The sequence below is a fragment of the Accipiter gentilis genome, chromosome 6 (genome assembly GCF_929443795.1).
Source record: "Accipiter gentilis chromosome 6, bAccGen1.1, whole genome shotgun sequence".
NCBI lineage: Eukaryota > Metazoa > Chordata > Aves > Accipitriformes > Accipitridae > Astur > Astur gentilis.
In genome coordinates, this window is record NC_064885.1 from 38316191 (window position 1) to 38334817 (window position 18627).

An 18627-nucleotide genomic window follows, 5' to 3' on the forward strand; every position below is an offset into this window, starting at 1 on the left:
TTTCCTTCAAATGAGGTAGGACCTCCCTGAATATTTGGAATCAAAATCCACACACTCTCTTCAGCAGGCAGGACTCTTCCTCCAAGTTAGTTTATCACCTTTTAATTGACTCTTCACATGGCTCCCTCAGATGAAATTTCTTTCTTAGGAATTTATGAACCATGATAAACAAAGTAGGAGGCAGGTTATTTTTTAATAAGATTTGTTGGTGCACGTGCTAAAATCTATAAGAACCTCCTGTTCTGCAGCTGATGCAGAGAGCTACTTTGCACTAAGCAAATGTGAACAAGAGTCCCACTAGCCCTGCTCAGAAGGAGGCCGGGATGATGTAAAGCAGAAGGAGCCCAAAATGTCACATTTACTTTGCTCAGAAGTCATAGGAGGAGATCATGAGCTCACTTTCAAGAAAATGTTAATCCTCCCCATCTGACATATGTGTTGGAATTACACAGATCTGAACTGTTTTGGCACACAGATTGACTGTTACAAAGAGCCAGAGAAATAAACTGCCTGTTGCCACATTAAACAGGGATTTGGGGGTCATTTTGCTACATGATGATGGAAGAAAAACCAATTAATTTCCCTGTAAATGGTTCAGTACAACGCAGTTACCTCTTCTGAAGATCTTCTCGACAGTCAGGAGAGACGAAGAGACCTTTGTTTTAATTTTGCCCTGTAGCTGTACTGAGAACTCCCACCTAGCACTCGGCTTATGGATGTTGGGCAGGGGCCAGAATTTCTTACTGTCCCCCAGCAACGGCGTGAAAGTGAACTCACTCATAATCGCTGCACTTGGATTTGAAATCCCGATTTTCCATGGCTGCACAGTCAGCAGATCATACTGCTGCTACCTCTGCTGCTTTTAAAGAACCTGCAGGTAATTACGACGTGGCTTATAAGCCACAGTCCGTGTGAGATGAAGGTATCGAAACCCCAGTGAAAGTCAACGGGCACGTCCTCAATTGTTGCACGTGCCTTTGGGAAACTTCTACCTGCGCTCAACTATTCGGAGAAAAGTTCGCAAGCTGGAGGTCTTCGAGGCTTGAAAACCAACCCAAACGTGACTTCAGGTAAAGCAAGCCCAAAATGTACCTGGCGTTCACGTTCCTGTGACGTTCAGCATGTCGTGACAGGGGGGAAAAGCTGTGTGGAGAGGGCGCGACGGCAGCACTGGGCTGGTGTAAAGGCACTGGTACGAGTTACTGGTACGAGTTAGTTACTGGTACGAGTTACTGGCCCACAGGCACTTTTCAGTGATGCACCAGCTCTACCAGAGAAGCTACAGAGGAGACTAATGCAGCGTGGACCCAGGCGGGCCTCGCCGTCCTCTTAACCAGAACCTCCATCTCCTAAAAAAAAAAAATAAATCCTATTTCCACCATTCCCTAGCGGAACTCGCTCGGCAAGGTTGCTCAGAAATGCTCTGCAACGTGACGGCAGAGCCATGACACCCCCCCCTTTCCACAGACAACCCCTCTTCCCGCCATTTCGGACCCTCACCCCGCCGCCTCAGCGGCAGCCGCCCGCCTCAGCGGGCCGGGCCGCCGTGAGGGAGGGACGGGGGGCGGGAGACTCCCGCCCGCTCCGCTGGCCGCCGCGGAGGCGGGCAGCCGGGGCGGGGTGTGGAGCGGGCGGGCTGCCTGCCGGGGACCGTACGACCAGCGGCGGGTGAACTCCCCCCTCACTCCCCCTCCCCGCCTCTCAGCAGCCCCCAGCCCCGGCCCCGGCCCCGGGCCGCTCCTCCCTTCCCCCAGAGGGAAAAGGCTTTTCCGAGCGAGGAAGCGCAAGCGCCTGCCTGGGGCGAGCCCTGCCCGGCCATGATGCTGCCCGCGGCCGGTCCCAGCCCCGGACAGACCTGCGGGGCCGTGCTCGTCGCCGCCGTCCTCCTGCAGTCCATCTGCGTGGCCGTCACCTTCCTCTACTTCACCAACGAGCTCAAACAGGTTGGTGGGGGAAGGCAGCCGGGCCGGGGGGACGGGGACGGACCGACCCCGCTTTCTCCCTTCCTCTCCCGTCCTTTTTTGTTGGTTTTGGGGTTTTTTTGGCCGAGAGAAGGAAGGACGGGCGGCGGGTGCGGAAGGGAGCGCAGGTTCGAGCGGAGCTGCGGGCAACCATGAAAGGGTTTGTTGAGCTCTGCAGACAAAGAGCTTCGCTCTGGGGCTGCCTGCCCCTGGGTCCAGGCGTTCCTCCGGCCGCGGGGGAGGCTCGCCGGGGACGGAGTTCAAGGCAAGAACGCTTCACAAGTTTCTCCCCTTTTCCTTAAAGTTACGCCTTTTTGCAGAGCAGTAGCAAACGTGCTGTTCGTTAGAGCGCCCAGCTCGCTCGCTCCTCACACGGCCGTGCCCCGTCGGCACCGCGGCGGCGGTAGGAGCGCTCGGAGGAGCTGGGGCAGCAGCTGCCTCTGCCAGCTGGGAGCGTACAGGCTGCGGGGGAGAGACACTGGGGAAAGCCGAGGTGCCTTTCAGATGCCTCCTCTAGGAAAAGACATAGTTTTAAGGCGGTGAGTAATCCCAAAGGAACTTCACCCAGACGGCAAACACCGCTGAATTCCTCAGAGCGACTTGTAAAACCCCCGTTGTGTAGTCTAGATGCTTGGGTCTCCTTGCAGCCGCCCTTCGAGCCTGCTAGCTCCTGCTTAACTCTTTCCTCCTCCTCCAAAAGATCATTTGCATTCCAAGAACATTACATTGAGTTGACAGTTCCATGAGCCTTTGTGCGTGTGGTCCTGCTTTTCACTGACCCTTCTAGTGCTCAGGGTTTCCCCGAGCGTCTTGCCCAAAATTTACTATCCTGCTCCAAGTTGTACCACTACATTGGTCTCCCTGGCACAAAAGTAAACCGAACCGCAGGTAGGTGCACTATAGTTATACAACTTCAGGAAGCATTGCGTAAATGTAAAAATGTTATGTTACCCGTGCCTTTATTCCACACCAAATTTAATAGGTAGAGTCTTCTGAGATGCCAAAGTCCTCTGTGAAGCAAATGCTAAAGGGTATTACAGTATTCTACAATACAAGCCAATGCGCATATTTTGGAAGTGTATAAAACAGGTTTTCCTGCTCACGTTGTAGCTGTGGCCGTCCCATATGTGGTGACATGGGGGAGTCACAGAGATGTGTTGATTTTATGAAATCAGGTTACATAATACTGATAATGAAGAAAAATATATAAATGCATTCTCGTCTCTTCATGCATATGGTTCAGAGTCCTTTGCTAACAAGCTTGCCAATCTAAGTAATTAGTAACCACAGTTATCTTTCCCTTCCTTTTATTCAAATATGTACACCTGGGGCACAACCACATCTAGTGATACTTACCCAAAATAGAACTTACTCTTTCTGAAGAGTAACAAGCCTGCCTTTGGTGTGAAAAGCTATATCTAGCCACACTGAAGTTCTGCTGGGCTACAAAGGAGGGTTGCTGGCTCTGGAGGGGGTACCTTAAGCACATATTCTTCCATGTGCCATCTGGTGCACAATAAACAAGGAAAAAGCTTATCTAGAAACACAGTCTGCTACCCCCACATCCACATGGTGCATGTGGAATAAATCTCAAAAGATAAACAGCGATTTTTGTCTGCTCAGCTTTCTTCCCTTTGTTGTTCACAATATCTGCATTCCTACACCTCCACCAAATTACTATGGCTGCACAGACTGCAGATATTTTTATCTTTACAAAAAAATATGTCTAAGTAGCAGGTTTTTTTCTCTACAGCTGTAGTAATCTGGAGAGGACTATGAGCATGACCATTTGTTTAACAGTTTTGCTATGGAAGGAAGTGCTGAGACACGAGCACAATAAAGTTCATTATGCTTCAGGATACAGGGCTGCAAGGAAAATATCCTCAGACTTCCTTCTGTTTTGAAAACATAGTCTATGCACTACTAGAATAGGAGAGAAGCTTTACAAGATAGCATTCCTGCAGGACTTGTGTTCTCAAAGATCTCAGTGCTACAGATAACCTCACTGGAGTAAGTCTTCACCACCCTGATGCCTTGCTTTCCCTGCCCATAGAACAGAAATACCAGTCCTTCAGTCCCATCCGGTGGTGGTGCAAGGTTGCATTCCCCGAAGATTTCAAAATGCATGCAAAATACTGTTCCAATGCCAGGCTAGTAAAGTCGTTTGGGGGAAAAGTGTGCAGGTAAGGAGAAGGTAGAAGCGCAGGAGTGTTTGCTTCCAGATTGGAGGGCAAAGCTCAGAGGTAAGCTGTAGCAGAGCTGTTAAGAGAATAAACAGTAAGGTCTCAACTGCTCACTTTTTTCTTTTTCTTTTAAAAACTCATCAAATTGCTTTGTTATTGAAGCTAGTATAGTTAAATCTGTCAAAGCCCTTAGTTTTAAGTGCAGTTTTACCTTAATAAGCACACAATTTTAACCACTTCAAGTGAGTTCTTGAAACAAGAAACCTGATTGAAGAATATCACTGTACTCCTCAGCAAAGACACAGAAACCTTCACCAGCACTCGTAGGGGTGGCCCCATTTCACTCAGATGCCTCCAGAATACAAAATCATTTCAAGTAATAGATGAAGCACAGTGGAGTCTGCTGCTGCAAACCAAAGTTGCTGTTCAACCCGGTAGGACTTGCAGGGTAGTATGGGGAATTCTCCTCATCCTCCTGGAATCTCTTCCTAAACGCCTTTGTTTTCTAACAGGCAAGAAAAGCACGGAGTGCGGAGGAGGAGGTGGCTCCATTTGTTGCTTTCAATACCCCAGTCTCAAGGACAGCTGAAACTGGTACTTGCAGAATAAATGGATCTGTTTAGCAAACCAAACCACACTTCTTTAACATAAGAAGAGTGCAATTTAAGTGTTAACAACCAGAAGTCCATCTGAATGCTTTGCATGTTTAGTGCCGATTGCTCTTTCTTCCAAGTTCTGTAGTACTTTGCTGGCATCAGGAACCTTACCAGTCTTTACAGCTAATGCAGCAGCAAGGGAGTTGAAAGCCACCAGGAGCTGATCTCTGCTCCCATTTGCTGGAGACAGCACACGCAGGTTATGGGCTCGTACATTAAACAACAGCGCCAGCTGGAGTTGTCTCTGTCCCTTATCCTGCGGGGCTTGGGAAGAGCTCTCTGCTACAAGAGAGACTCGCAGGCACATTCCCTTGGAGCCGACAGGAGTTTTGCCACTCTCGTCAAACTCCTTTGTTTTTATCAGAAGCAAACGTGCTTCCTCTGTCACTAGAGGGTATAGACATAGGCCCATGTTACAAGCATTCCGCATTATAATTTTATCTGGACCCAAATGTCATTTCTGTTGTCTGGACTTTGTTCCGAACTATTAAGTCAAATACTGCTACAGAGAGACTGTGGGCTGGATATGGGGAGGGTATGGTATGGATACATATCAGTGAAAGCCTGGGTCGTAAGTGGCACTGGCTGAATGCAAAATAATTTTACGGTCTGGTATTTGATTTCATCCTTAATAATTTGTGAAGAAAAATCCCTTGTGCAAAAGAAATGGTTTTAATGCAGAACTAGAGAAGTTAAAGAATTCACTACACTAGTGATTTGGGTATTGAATTTTCACAAAGCTTATTTAGTTGAGTGCTGGATACCAAATTTGTGTCTGTGGAGATAAGGTAAGTATATATTTGTGTATTAAATAAATATGTAAAATCAGGATGAATTACTTCCGCTATCTGTGTAGTCATAACGTGCACCATACTAGCAAATGCTTTAAAGAAAAGACAGCATGTTCCTAAGCATAGTGAATTTAGTGACATACCACAGCTGAACATCTGCGAGCTCATCACAGGTGAAAAATTGTGGCTTTTCCTTCTGCTGCAGCTCCAGGACACATACTCCAAGAGCGGCATTGCTTGTCTCACCGGGGAGGAAATCGGAAATTTCATCCAAAACTTGGATCTAATTGAAAGCGAAGACAGAGTGGCTGATCCCTGCTGGCAAGTAAAGTGGCACCTGGGAAAGTTAATTAAAAAGGTATTTGGGAACCGACACACTGGAACAGTGTGCTTGGTTATATTACAATTCACAGAATCCTTATAGCAGAATAAAGGGAGGCTCTTGGATGGTTTTATTGCAAAGCAATAGTCAAGCCACAGCTTCAGCTGCAGAGCGCTTGCACTAAAGCCAAAAAAACCATGACAGTGGTTTCACTACAATCGGGAAATAATAAAGCAAAGACAATCAGTTTTTAACTAAGCGAATTTCAGTGATAGGTTGGCTTGTCTGAAATACCTCAGGGCTGAAGTGTTTGACTGGAGCTTGTTTTCTACCTGACCGTAGAGATCATAGTGCTAGCAGAGGTGTCAGTCCCCCTCTGGAAATACAGGGAGAATGGCATGAGAAAATGAGATGAAATGTAACATGGGGAAAGGGAAAAAGGTGCCTGAGGAATGGTCTAGTCATGAGCTGTGTAATGCATTAGGGGAGGAAAGAGCGAGCGAGAGAACACGGCATCAGGCACAGCACCTTCCCAGCTGGCCATTCAGAGAACACCATCTCCTGCATGACTTACACACAATACATATAATTTTGGCTACAGAGAAGAAAACAAGCCTGGCTGAAAAATCAGAAAGGCTAAAATCTTCTGGAATCGTTTTCAAAATCCCATCTCCGGCACATTAAAAAGCTCATCTGTAAGAATTCACTTCTGGATAAAACTTACCTGGTAAATCTTGCAGCCCAGAACAGATCCTCTGTTTGTATTCAGAGATCGCGGCTCCTGCAGTGGAAGTTCTGCCAGTGATGTCCCCAAGGTTCTGCATAAAGAAAACAATGTTTTATTTGGTGGACAGTTAAACATCTGATACACCCACTAGCTCCCTGATTGCTTAAAAAAAGATAGCCTGGGTGCTAGAAATAATAAATTATGATGATGATGTTAATAACAACAACAACAACAATAATAGATAAATAGAAATGTGGCACGGCAGAACCCATCAGTAAGTGGCCATACAGGGCCCATGTTAGTCACCCAGGTAAATAATCTCAAGCCATCAGCATGCTTGCTGCAGCTGCCCCACCATCAGTAACCAAACTAGTTCATTGCAGCAGTCAGCAAACAGTTATAAAGAAGGGGAATGCACAAAGCAAGATATGCTGGCTTAAGAGCTTAGATAGGTAGATATGTAGAAGTATAAAAATAAAGGAAATTTGATTTCTCAGAGCTAAGATCTCACAGAAGTGCACACTGCCAAGTATTCTGCAAATGGAAGTTGATGCTTGCACACTGTATCTCTTCTGATTTGAGAAAAGCATGAGGGTCAAGGTTTCCAATAGGGTTAAAGCCCAAATGGCTGAGCTTTCTTGAAAATGTTTTGCCACTTATTTTGTTACATAAAAGATGTGAACATAGGAATATTTGATTGCAACAAATTAATAGGCTTTTTTTTTATTTGCTTGTTGATCAAATCCAGAATACCCTTTATTCGTGAGTTTGAGAAAGGAGTATCTCTTTCCTGCACCTATCAGTTTCTGCTGACAAACTAATTCGTTTTCTCTGTGTTTGTTGGCAGATGATGTCGAGAAGCTACGAGGAAAACATATCTGCAGTCAACGGTATTATAATAATTTTGTTATCTGTGGCAAAAAGGAGCTGCTGGTGGCACCTGATGTGTAGTCACTCAGGTTTTTTAAAAGTGCATAAAACACTGACAGATCTTGTACTGGCAGCAAGTCATCGAAAAATGATTACTTATTACAGAAGGCAAATTTTTGGGAGCCAGAAATATGGTCGAGTGTTTAGAGCAAGGTGACCAAAGTGGATGCAGAGGACTCAGCTTCTAGACTGCGGTCCCACAGTGTTACGGGGACATTTAAACAGTCTGCTGTCCCAGGAATGAGCAGCGCTGAACTACTGTAAGCAGTAGATCAGTTAAGGAAGAGCTCTGCTGTAGCTCATACAGCTCTAAACACGTTGAGCGCAAGCATTACAACCTCCAAGTGGAAATTCGGAGTAAAGGTTATGAATACTTAACCATAAAAGAGACGATCACAAATGTGAAAATCTGGTACTATGGGTTATTTTAAACTGTCTAGTGCTAATTTTGGGGTGGGGGAAGGAGAAAAAGGAGAACAAAGAGGCATATAAAGACATTTCAAGGAGAGCAAGAGCAAAAGAGAAATTTGAGCCTCACTAGCCACTAAATAGCATTCAGTCTGTGACTTAGTCAATTAAAAAAAAAAGATATACACATTCCTTAAAATCAGATGAAATGGGACGGATGTACTTACCAGGTGGCAGATGTGCTTTCTTACCTCCTTGCTTCTAACATGAGGTTCCATGTCCGGTCTTTCCTTAGTTGAAAGAACCCTGACGCTGTCGCACACCGACGGGCAGCAACCGCGCAGTCCCATCAACAAGATCGCGGCGCATCTGACGGGCAACAGCAATAGGAAGAATTCCCTGTCCCCACGCAGTAAGGAAAAACCTTTTAAAACAGTTAAAGATCACAGAAATGACTCTCTCCTTGCTAGCCTCGTGCTTACATACACTTTTTAATACTTGCATTGAGTTAATAGTAAGAAACAAATTATAAAAAAAGTCTCCTTGCCCCAGACAGTGTTTTTTTCAGCTAATTCTCGCAAAACAGGGAGAAAGCCTGTTCCCTCTGGGTACCTCCCTAACTTTTCTTCTGGAACCTTCATTAGGGGGAAAATAATAAATAACCTTCTTCCTAATGTTAAGTTTACCTCTTTTCTTTCCTTTAATTTCCTTCTGTCGGTTCTGTGAGTCCCAGCTGCTATGGTGACAGACCTATTAGAAATGCGAGACAGAGGCAGGAGAGACTTGACGTTCAGGCCATATTAATGAAAGGCTTGGTAGGGTTTCTACAGCTTTGGAGGGTATCAGACACAAATGGCTATTTTAACTTTGTTACTAAGTAACACTGCGATGATTTTTCTCTTATTTGGGAGCAGAAGAATTTAAAATGAAGGTAGTTCACATGAATTGTCACATAGAACTAATCAACTCAGTCTTGGACCCTCGCCTTGTTTTGGGAACGGACCCAATAGCTGCTGGAAAGAACAGGTTTCCTTACTTTGTTGTTAAGAACCAGGCTCCCCAACTAGCAGGCACCTGGCTTCACTACCAGGCTTTTAATTTAACATTTTCTCTCCTTTTTTCTCAAGTAGATTCCACGCCCAGAAGAGGGAAAGGACAAAAAATAAACAACTGGGAATCATCAAGGAAAGGCCACTCTTTCCTGTACAACGTGGAGCTGAGAAATGGCGAGTTAGTCATACCCCAAACGGGCTTTTATTACATCTACTCACAAACTTATTTTCGTTTCCGCGAAAACGAGAACGAGGATTCAGGTTTGTTGGCGCAAATCAGGAACCCCAAACAGCTTGTCCAATATGTTTACAAACTGACTAATTACCCAGAGCCCATTTTGCTCATGAAAAGCGCAAGAACAAGCTGCTGGTCTAAAAAGGCAGAATACGGACTTTATTCCATCTACCAAGGTGGTGTGTTTCAGCTGAAAAGAGAGGACAGGATTTTTGTGTCTGTCAGTAATGGTGACATAGTTGACATGGACAAAGAAGCAAGTTTTTTTGGGGCTTTTATGATCGGTTAAAAGATGAAAATCACGCTCCAAAGGAGCCAGTTTTCCTAGTCAGGACCAGCTTAAAATTCTATAAAATAGGGGATAATAAGCAAACACTGTAACAATACCGACAATACCAGACTCCCCTTTCTCAGCTCACTCAGCACAAGGTCCGACCATGCCGAATACTCTCCCCCCAGGCCAGGAGGGAGCCGCAGCAGCTGCCTTCAGCTGTGGATGGTGGTGCTTTGTGCAGGCACGGCCACCACGGCTCGCTGCCCAGCCAGGCTGGGGACGTGCGAAGATTTCTTCCACCACAGACGATACCTTCGGCCAAAAACCCAGGAAGGTAAGCGCTCGCCACCACCTCTGCAGAGATGCTTCACGCCAGCTCAGCCGTGGCGGGCGGGATGGAGGATGCTCTGTGTCCGGTTACTCGAGGCTGAGACTGGACATCAAATTTTATTCGTGGTCTCCATTGGGACCCTGTCTTGAATATCTCAGCTCCTGTAAGGAGCCTTTGCAAGTACTGCTTCCCAGATGCTCGTGGAATTACTCTAGAAGTTTTCGTTTGAACCTGAGTTTTACAAAAGTTGAAAGGCCGTCAGAAACTCAAAACTGCACGTCTTCATCTCATCTAACAAAGCACTTAAGCACCTAATTAATTTTAAGCACATGAACAGTCTGACTAAATCAGGGTATTTACATGCTTGAAATTAAATAGGTGCTTAAGCATTATTCAGGATCACGGCTTGAGTAAACACATTAGTCTGTCTTAATCAGGATATTGTAGATAAAAACAGCTGCTGAAATGGCACAGAAGAGGTTTTGAAATCAATCAGTATTTTTATCAGCACATTATGATAGTGCCTATTTACTTAATTGCTGTGCTGCAAAGATTTCACCAGGCTTCAATAGGTTCAGTAATGTAGTTGCTGTTACACTTGTTGACAGCAAGTACTTGATCCAGGAAAAAAGGTGTTTCTCTGTAGATACCAAATTCTATTAGACATTTGCCACAAATTAAGCATGACATGGCTCTTCCATGTTTATTTGTACTGGCCTGTATTTGGTAGGATGTAATGCAGAATAACACACCCCAATGACTAATATTTTAAGGAAAACAGACACAACTATCCATACTTAAACAAGAGCTGCAGACTTAGGTAATAGTATTTTGGCTTTGTTTTTAAGAACGGGTGGAAAATTTTCATAATTTTTTTTAAACCATAATTTTTGAAAAAACTGACCACTATTTTTTTTTTAACTCTATGAGTAGGACTATTTGTTATTTAGGAAAAAAAAAAGGGGGGGGGGACACGACGACAAAAAAATTTGCCAGTGTAAGCTCTGTGGGCTAAATCCACAGCAAAAGTCAGGTAGCATAAATCAGCACATCCGCAGCATTGTCAGTGGAGTGATAACCAATTTGCACCATGAATGCATTTTGCCCAGGCTCAGAGAAAACAGTGGGGAAAAGAAGGTGAAAGTGGAAAAAAAATCGGAGGGAAAGGCAGGCAGTTGTTCTGCAAATGTTACTTTACGTCAACAGAACGATGCCAGGAGAAAGTCTGGTTGTCTATTTTTTTAATACACTAAGGTTGCCGTGGGAACCCTCGCATTCACCTCCACATTCTGCTAATTAAATCACTCTACAGCCCTTGCATATGGGCCTCCTGAGTAAACATGCATCGGTCATCTTACTACTTTGTAAGGAAATGAATAGGCACAAGCCCCTGTGTTTCTTTTGTCATGCAGAAAAGCAGGTACGATGGTTCAGTTAAATACCTGTGTTTGAGCAGCAAGAGAAGAATTTCAGGAATACCCTCCTTTTGATAGGTTAGAGCAAAGAAGTACACTGCCATAAGCCTAAAATGAGGAATTTTAACTTTTGCCTGCTGTTTTAACATAGCATCACACATGCTGTTTGCAGTGGTAAGCAACTATGTGAAATTCTTAATCGTTTACTGGAACACTTTGGTTTGCCTCATTCTCAAATCGTACATTTCGACAGAGAACAGAAAATATTTCTACAGTGTTCTGTCTGATTTCAGTATTCAATTCAGAAATTTTCTGCCTGCCAGAAAAGCCTAGAGAGAACAAAGCCGTTCCCTACATATCTGGATGCCCGCTCTATTGGAGAAATTACTTCGTAGGTTCTCCTTCCAAATGGACTGGGCTTTTCGATCTCTGTGCAGGACTGACCCATGTTATCAGGTTTGAGGTTGCTTTTAGCAATTTATTATATTAAAAAGTTGGGTTTGGTTTTTTTGAAATGTTATTGTAGGAGCTTATTTGAAAGGAAATTTATTTGAACTGTGAAAAAGTATTTTGGATTTACTGGTGGCAGCTTAGTCGGAAACCCTCCCGATGGCTAAGAAGTGATTTGTGTAACGGAGGAGTCGTGGCTGCTAGAAAGGACTGGAAGGAGACCGCAGGGACTCCACAAACTTGTAGCTGATCCTAAGACAAACTGTCTATCAATCACACACAGATTTATTTTTTTTTTTTCCTCTGTGTTCTCTCATCAACTCTCAATATATAACACCATGCCGGCTGTCACTTAAGGAATGCTCCGTGGCATTATCTTCCTTTTTTATCTAAATGTACATATTCTTGGTCTCTGCGTGCAGAGCATATCACAACAAGGATCACACCAAATAATCATATTTTATTTTTTAATAATCCAAAGGCGTGCTTGCCAGATATTATCTTGGGGAGAGATTATCGAGCAATATCAGACAGGACACATTTGAAGATGAATAGAAAGATACAGCAACTTCTGTTTGTACATTTGCACCCTGAATCATACTTTTCATCTCACTTTACGTTGAATGGCAAATGTAGCAAATTTTTATTTGTGGGTGTAGGTTGTGGTAACATGTAAATATTGTAATTTTTTACTACATGCATTTTATATAAAACATTTTTAGTAAATAATTATTTAGTCTTGCAGTGATTGTTGGTGTCATCCTATGGCTTCCATAACAACAACCCAGTCTAAAGTAATATCTCTGACATTGGTTGGTATCAGTTATAATCCGTTAAATGCCACAAACAGTTGCAATGCACAGGACATCATACATAACGCAAGCTATTTAGCAATGCCATATCGTGTAATGCCATATAACTGGCTTCCAGACTCTAGTTGGTGAACAAACAGCATCTGGAAGCAGTACGCTGAAGGAAACACTGAAAATGATCTCATGACCAGAGACTACAAAACCCTGAGCGCTTCCCTTGGGGTCCTTCTCATGTTTCTGGGCTTTGGCAATTACTTAAGCACTGAGAAATCTAGTATGGAACCATCTAATTCTCATCCATCACCGAACTACGGCAGAAAATACATCGAATTCAGAGGGACAAGGACCATTTACCCAGACGTTGTAAAGCAGCAGTAAACTGGAGATCCCCTAACGTTGAAAACAAATGCAATCCCTGCCCCCAAAGCAAACACGGGATATCGTTTGGTCTGTTCACGCCACTTCTAAAATTTGCCCCGACCAAAAAAAGGGTACGAAACCCAAGCGAACCCTGGAAACTCAACAAGACGCGAAGGCACCGTCGAACCTGACCCCCAGCCCTGAGCTGGGAGAGGGGCTGGTTTGGTCCTGCCCGTGCAGAGAAGGGCTACGGCTGGAGCAGCAGCAGGCTGCCGCAGCGGGGAAACCAGTTGCTCCTGGGGCACAAACCCCCAGGAACATTGCCCCCACCTTAGCCACCCGCAAGGGCCATTCCACCTCCGCGCGTCTCCTTTTGACGTCGCCTTCTCGGCAGTTCCCGATATTATCTTGGTCTCACCGTACTGGGTCTGGCAGGCCCCCACATCGCCGTTTTACGCACCGCGCAGCTACGTGATTAACAAAAGGACGCTTGCCTCCCTAACGGACTCGTAATCTAAATACATTTAGCCGGGTGTTTTGTGTCGGGCTTTATTTGAAATAGATGGGCACGCCTCAAGCCTCGGTAATGGGACGCGTAGGTTCCGCGCGTGCGGCTTTCCCCATCCACACCGAGCCCCGCTGGAACCAGTATGTCATTGCCGGGGAGGAGCAGCCCCAAACTGCAGGGCTGCCCAGAGGTTTTTATAAAGAAATTATTCCTTTCATAGAGGCTGCTTTTATTTCAGCACAGGGTTCTCACTTTTCTGGTGTTTCCATGGGAAAGAGGACATGCCAGCTAACTGGCTTTTATTGTACCTTTCATCACCTCATGGAAACGGACTTCTGTTTTTTGCCTCCCTTTGCCTTTATGAATATAATTACTATTGTTTGTATCGCAGCAGTATTCACTGCCCAGGCAGGATCAGGGATGCATTTGCTGTACTCCATGCAAACAGTTAAAAAGCCTGATTCAGACACCGGGATTTTGAGATTCATAATTGTAGTTTTCAGGTTACATCCAAATATTAGGGTCTAAGAAGAGACCGAATGTCATGATCAATACAGCATAAATAAGCACACTGAGACAAGATCTCATTCATCCCTCCAAGGCACTTTGTGCCATTCAGTAGCAGAAATGGAAGATAAATTAGGATATCAGTGGGTCTGATCCAATTTTCACAGGTTGGGATTTTTTTCTTGTAGAGTTACGTGGAAGCTTATAGCAATTTTCATCAGAATCATCCCAAATTTGGTTCTCCGTAACTCCTCTGTATTAACAAACTGCAACTGCATACTATGCATGTTGCGTGTTAAAAATCATTAAGCTTTCCTCTGATCACCAGGGTACCACAGTGAACTGCCTGACCACCGCATCACTGCGGCATCGTCGTACCACGCCTTTTCCCGAGACATTCATAATCTGAACCTACATAGACATTTCCATTAATTTCTTCTGAAAGTTTTAGAGGTGACATCGAGTTGGGACACTGGGTTGTGACAGAAATGGTGTCGAACTGCTCGCGGTCAGTGAGACGGGGCTGCAGCTTACGGCAGACGCTTGCCGGCTTAAGCAGCTTCCCATTTTTATGGGCTGTTCTACCAGAGTTAATATAAAGCACACTCCGTGTCTTCGATGCGCATAATACTTTCGCACTGAACACATCACGTATACAGCACTCGCAGCATTAGCAACCCTTAGGGAACCCAAAGTTGTTCAAACAGCCTTTCAGAAAGCAGCAATTTAAACACAATAGAATCCAAGGCACAAACTCCTCCTCGAGATTCTTCCAATTTGGTCTGATGATTGTGAATTCTTCAGCTCATACTATTCCTGGTTTGTATTGAGTCACAGGTGTTTAGCCCGTATAACTACCGGGTGAAGACAAAGTGGATTAACTGCAGATTTGCTGGTGAATTGAGCCAGGTTCTCACTCCCCATTTAACACAAGATAGAAGTATCAACAAGAAAGTATGACCAGGAATAATTAACTACGCAATCCCATCCTGCATGTTCTGGCACTAGCAGAACTCAAATCATAATGAGTATTAATAAACCCATGTAAGTCAGGTGAGCGTTTCCATCGAAAGCCAGGACGGCTTTGAGTCAAAACCTGCAGATCTTTAGAGAGAATGTCCAATGATATTGTCCAATGATATTAAAAAAATACAGGATACATCTACTACTCTCATGCTAGAAATTGTTTAATAAACAAACACTATGTACTTTTAGCCCCCAATAAACATACCTGTGACCGACGAGCCACGCGTGTTCTCTCTCCATGTGGTGCACAAGTCTAACGAAGAGGGACGTAAATGCGCAGGGTGCGACCTCGCGGCACGATGAGCTGAAGCACGGCGAAAAGCTAACTCCAAACCAGATGCCTCTGGATTAGTGGTGTTAGAGCACAGCTTTGCTGATTAATACACTAGCACTGTTTTGAAGCCTTGCTCGCAGATGTTTACTGCCATATAAACAACTGTAAAGTCATTTGAGCACATTCTGGGGTTTAGGTTATTAAATTGGATTACTGCTGATTCATCAGCACTACTCTCTGATGATAGTTGCTAAACCGTAACCTTTGAAAGCATACACCAAATGCTACTTTCTGTTCTTAAAATACATTTATAATAAAAGTCAAAACATGTTCTGCTCCTAGACATAATAAAAAACCCCCTGCATTTTCTTTTCTGGGAATTGTTGGAGATGCATCATTTTTACATAAGAGATCTCTCCTTGCAAGTCTGTTTTCCAGTTTCTTCGTCTCTCCGTGATAAAGCCATAATCATTCTATAATCAAAGCCTTCAGATATTTCCATGACAACAAACAATGATATAAACATGAATTAAAACTTTAGTGAATGAGAAGAAAATGGAAAGCATGGAACATTGGAGAGAGATTTCAAAACTCCATAAATAGAAACTCTCGTCTACCTTACCTCCAGCGCTCAACACAGCTTTAAAGCTACTGAAAAGAAGCACCAGTATTTTAAGAGTTCCGTGAGAGGTAAACATCCATTATAGTGTGGGGTTTTTTTAAAATATTTTTTAATAACTGTTTTGTTCATACGTCCAGTTAGTGGATAAAACAGTGAATAAAAAGTACTTAACTTGTGCCTCTTCCTCTCCGTTTCTCTCATCCTAATAACATCAGTGACTTTAATCTTTTCTGCAGTTGTTAAGGCAACAAAAAAGTACTGTTCTGGCAGTTAAGGGCTAGTAGCTAACTTTCTGCAGCCTAAAGCCATCTTCTCTCACAACTCTTACATCTTCTATCACCACTGTCTTCACCACTGTCCTTCAGAATGTGCAAAGCAGAGGCAGGAATTGGCTATCGTGCAAAGTTTGTGGGACGTCAGTTCTTTATATCCCATCGAAATTTGGCTTGCGATTGCCAAAGTAATCGGAAAGAATCAGAAAACTGGAGCTGCTTTTCTTGCCTCTTAGCTGACATCTTTTCTGGCCCTGACCCCATGAAGGAAAAGCAGCCAGAGAAGCCCTTGACTCATGATACCCTTTAAACGAAGGGGATCGATGTTGCTGGATTCAAAGCACAACTGCCATTTCTGATCCAAGGGGCTCATCACTCAACACATCAAACTCCCAATGAATTAAGCGTTGATTTGTTGCATTACAAGCTCAAGTTGTCCGGAGTATATAAATCTGGTGCCACCTCACTTTTGGCTACTTGATTTTGCTGCACACACCTCAGTTCAAGCATTATTTTAATAAGGATTTTTTTTTTTTTTTTTTTTTTTTCCCTGGAAAAAAAGAAAAGAAAGCTTTTCTCTCCCTGGGGAGAGGGAAACGGCCATTTTTTTACAAGATACAGCTCAGCAAAACCTGGAAGAATTTCATGAGAATGAGGGATCCTCTCTACAAAGAAAAATCACATTTGTAGCTTCAGGCCATTTCCTCAGCCAAATATCAACATCCTTCAGCTAATGCCACTGTTCTAAGAGTTTATCGGGGGGGGGGGGGGGGGGGGGGGGGAGGGGGGGAGAGTGAAATAACTCTTTATAATAATACAGAGTATTTGGCAGCCTAAATACAGGGGCAGTTACCAGCTCCTCCGTAACATAATGCAACTTCACGTGAATTAGATGGGACACAAAACTCCAACATGAAATAACTGTACATTGGTGGCACGCAGCCTGTGATTTTTCTTCAGAAACATGTAAAACAATTATATAGGCAGCTGGATAAACAAAGTGAGAAGCACGTTAGGGTCTTCCTTCTCTTCAACTGCAATTAATGTATAGCCATCCCCCGTAAAATTTAGCAACTGTTGAGTAACTTGCTACAAAACTGCCTCACGGTTCAAGAGCGGCAACGATGAATACTGCTTCCAATGAAACCGCAAAAATGTATCATCCGAATAGGGTACGGACTCGGCACTAAGGCTGATGCTTGCATTATTAAAGTAAATTACAGAAAACAAGCAGATTCAGAGGCACGGGCAGAGTAACACAGAGGTGCATCACACCGCGCTCGTGCTCCGTCCTCAAATAAAGCTCTGCAGCCACGAAATAGCAAAGCTCCCGACGGCGTACGCACGTACGTGAGCGCACCCTGGAAAACCAGCCCCAAATTGTTTCTCGGCTGAATCGAGCTAGATGCCAACGTGGATTTCAGAGCACCGGTTGCCACCCGAGAGATGGGCTACAAGGGAAGGGGTGCAGCCCCTCTGGGTAGAAAACCAGGAATGAGAAAAGATTGTGCCGTAGCACGCGCGCTCCGACGCTTTGCGGGGACTTTCGACTTGCTTTGTGGGAGAGGAGGAGAGAGGTACCTTCTACAGGTGCGCTGGGGCTCACTTCGCCTTCCCCGATCTCACCTTGAGCTGCTTCCATCTTATTTCTTCGGGGGTACCCCGTTCTCCTCTGGCAGCAGGTAGGAGTCCGCAGCTGGGGAAACCCACGGTTGGAACGTAGGGGTGCGCCAAGGGCAGAGCGGCGGGCGGCAGAAACGTGCTGAACTAAAATTTAATTGTAGGGAAACCGCACGGAAGGTGGTGACGACTGCGGCTTCGCTCAACCGGAGCCCGCCAACCTCCAAGGGCAGAGGAGAGAGGAATCGCAGCCCGCCCTGGAGCTCCGCATCCCCGGGACTGTCCCCCACCCCCCCGCCCGGGGACCGCGCACCCCCAGCCACCCCCGCTTCCACAGGCAGAGGGGAAAACACCCCCCGGCACCCCGCAAAAGGGACTTAAGAGCACAACCACCCCTGCCACCCACAACCGGGGACCGCACCTACCCAGCGCACCCCCAAACCTCCCCCCCCCCCCCCCCCCCCCAAAAAAAAAACCCCAAAAAAACCCACCCCCATCCCCCATCCCGCACCGAGAGCCGGCAGGGAAAAGTTTAAAACCTTCTCGCCTCTACGACTTTTTTTTTTTTTTTTTTTTTTCCCCGCAGCCGCCGCCGCCGAAGGTTTTCGAGGCGCTGCCGCCGCCTTCGTTCTTGCGCGCCCGCGGAACCAGCGCGCCCACGTCTCCTCTGACGCGCGGGCGAGCGCCAGCCCTCCCCGGGGCCACGGGGGGGCGGTCGGTAAAGGGGAGGTGGAAGGGGGGACACACACACACACACCCCCCCCGCACACAGCCGGCAGAGAGAGGCGGAGCGGGGCCGCCGAGCCCTCCCCGCCTCCCGCACCTGGCCGAGCAGCGCGGCGGAGGGGCGCGGAGGGGCGCGGAGGGGCGCGGAGGGGCGCGGAGGAGGGG

General features: G+C 45.5%; 1 protein-coding gene across 2 annotated transcripts; it reads left to right on the top strand.

The window, feature by feature from the left end:
• Positions 1-1713: 1713 nt before the first annotated feature.
• On the top strand, positions 1714-12467 carry TNFSF10 (TNF superfamily member 10). Of its 2 annotated transcripts, none has more exons than XM_049801799.1 (5): positions 1714-1943; positions 5797-5949; positions 7488-7530; positions 8274-8390; positions 9109-12467. In XM_049801799.1, the coding sequence occupies exons 1-5, from the start codon at positions 1818-1820 to the stop codon at positions 9552-9554; spliced, it is 885 nt and encodes a 294-aa protein (XP_049657756.1). In that variant the 5' UTR covers positions 1714-1817; the 3' UTR covers positions 9555-12467. The 2 variants fall into 2 exon arrangements, with proteins under 2 accessions (XP_049657756.1, XP_049657755.1); XM_049801798.1 differs by having other exon boundaries at positions 1718-1943; positions 9106-12467.
• The last annotated feature ends 6160 nt before the right edge of the window (positions 12468-18627 follow it).

Bases quoted from the DNA above. Each gene is read 5' to 3' on its own strand.
- TNFSF10 (XM_049801798.1), top strand. From the start codon at position 1,818: ATGATGCTGCCCGCGGCCGGTCCCAGCCCCGGACAGACCTGCGGGGCC. The intron at 5,950-7,487 runs GTATTTGGGAAC...GTTTGTTGGCAG, and splicing joins TGGGAAAGTTAATTAAAAAG to ATGATGTCGAGAAGCTACGA. The intron at 7,531-8,273 runs GTATTATAATAA...GTCTTTCCTTAG, and splicing joins AAACATATCTGCAGTCAACG to TTGAAAGAACCCTGACGCTG.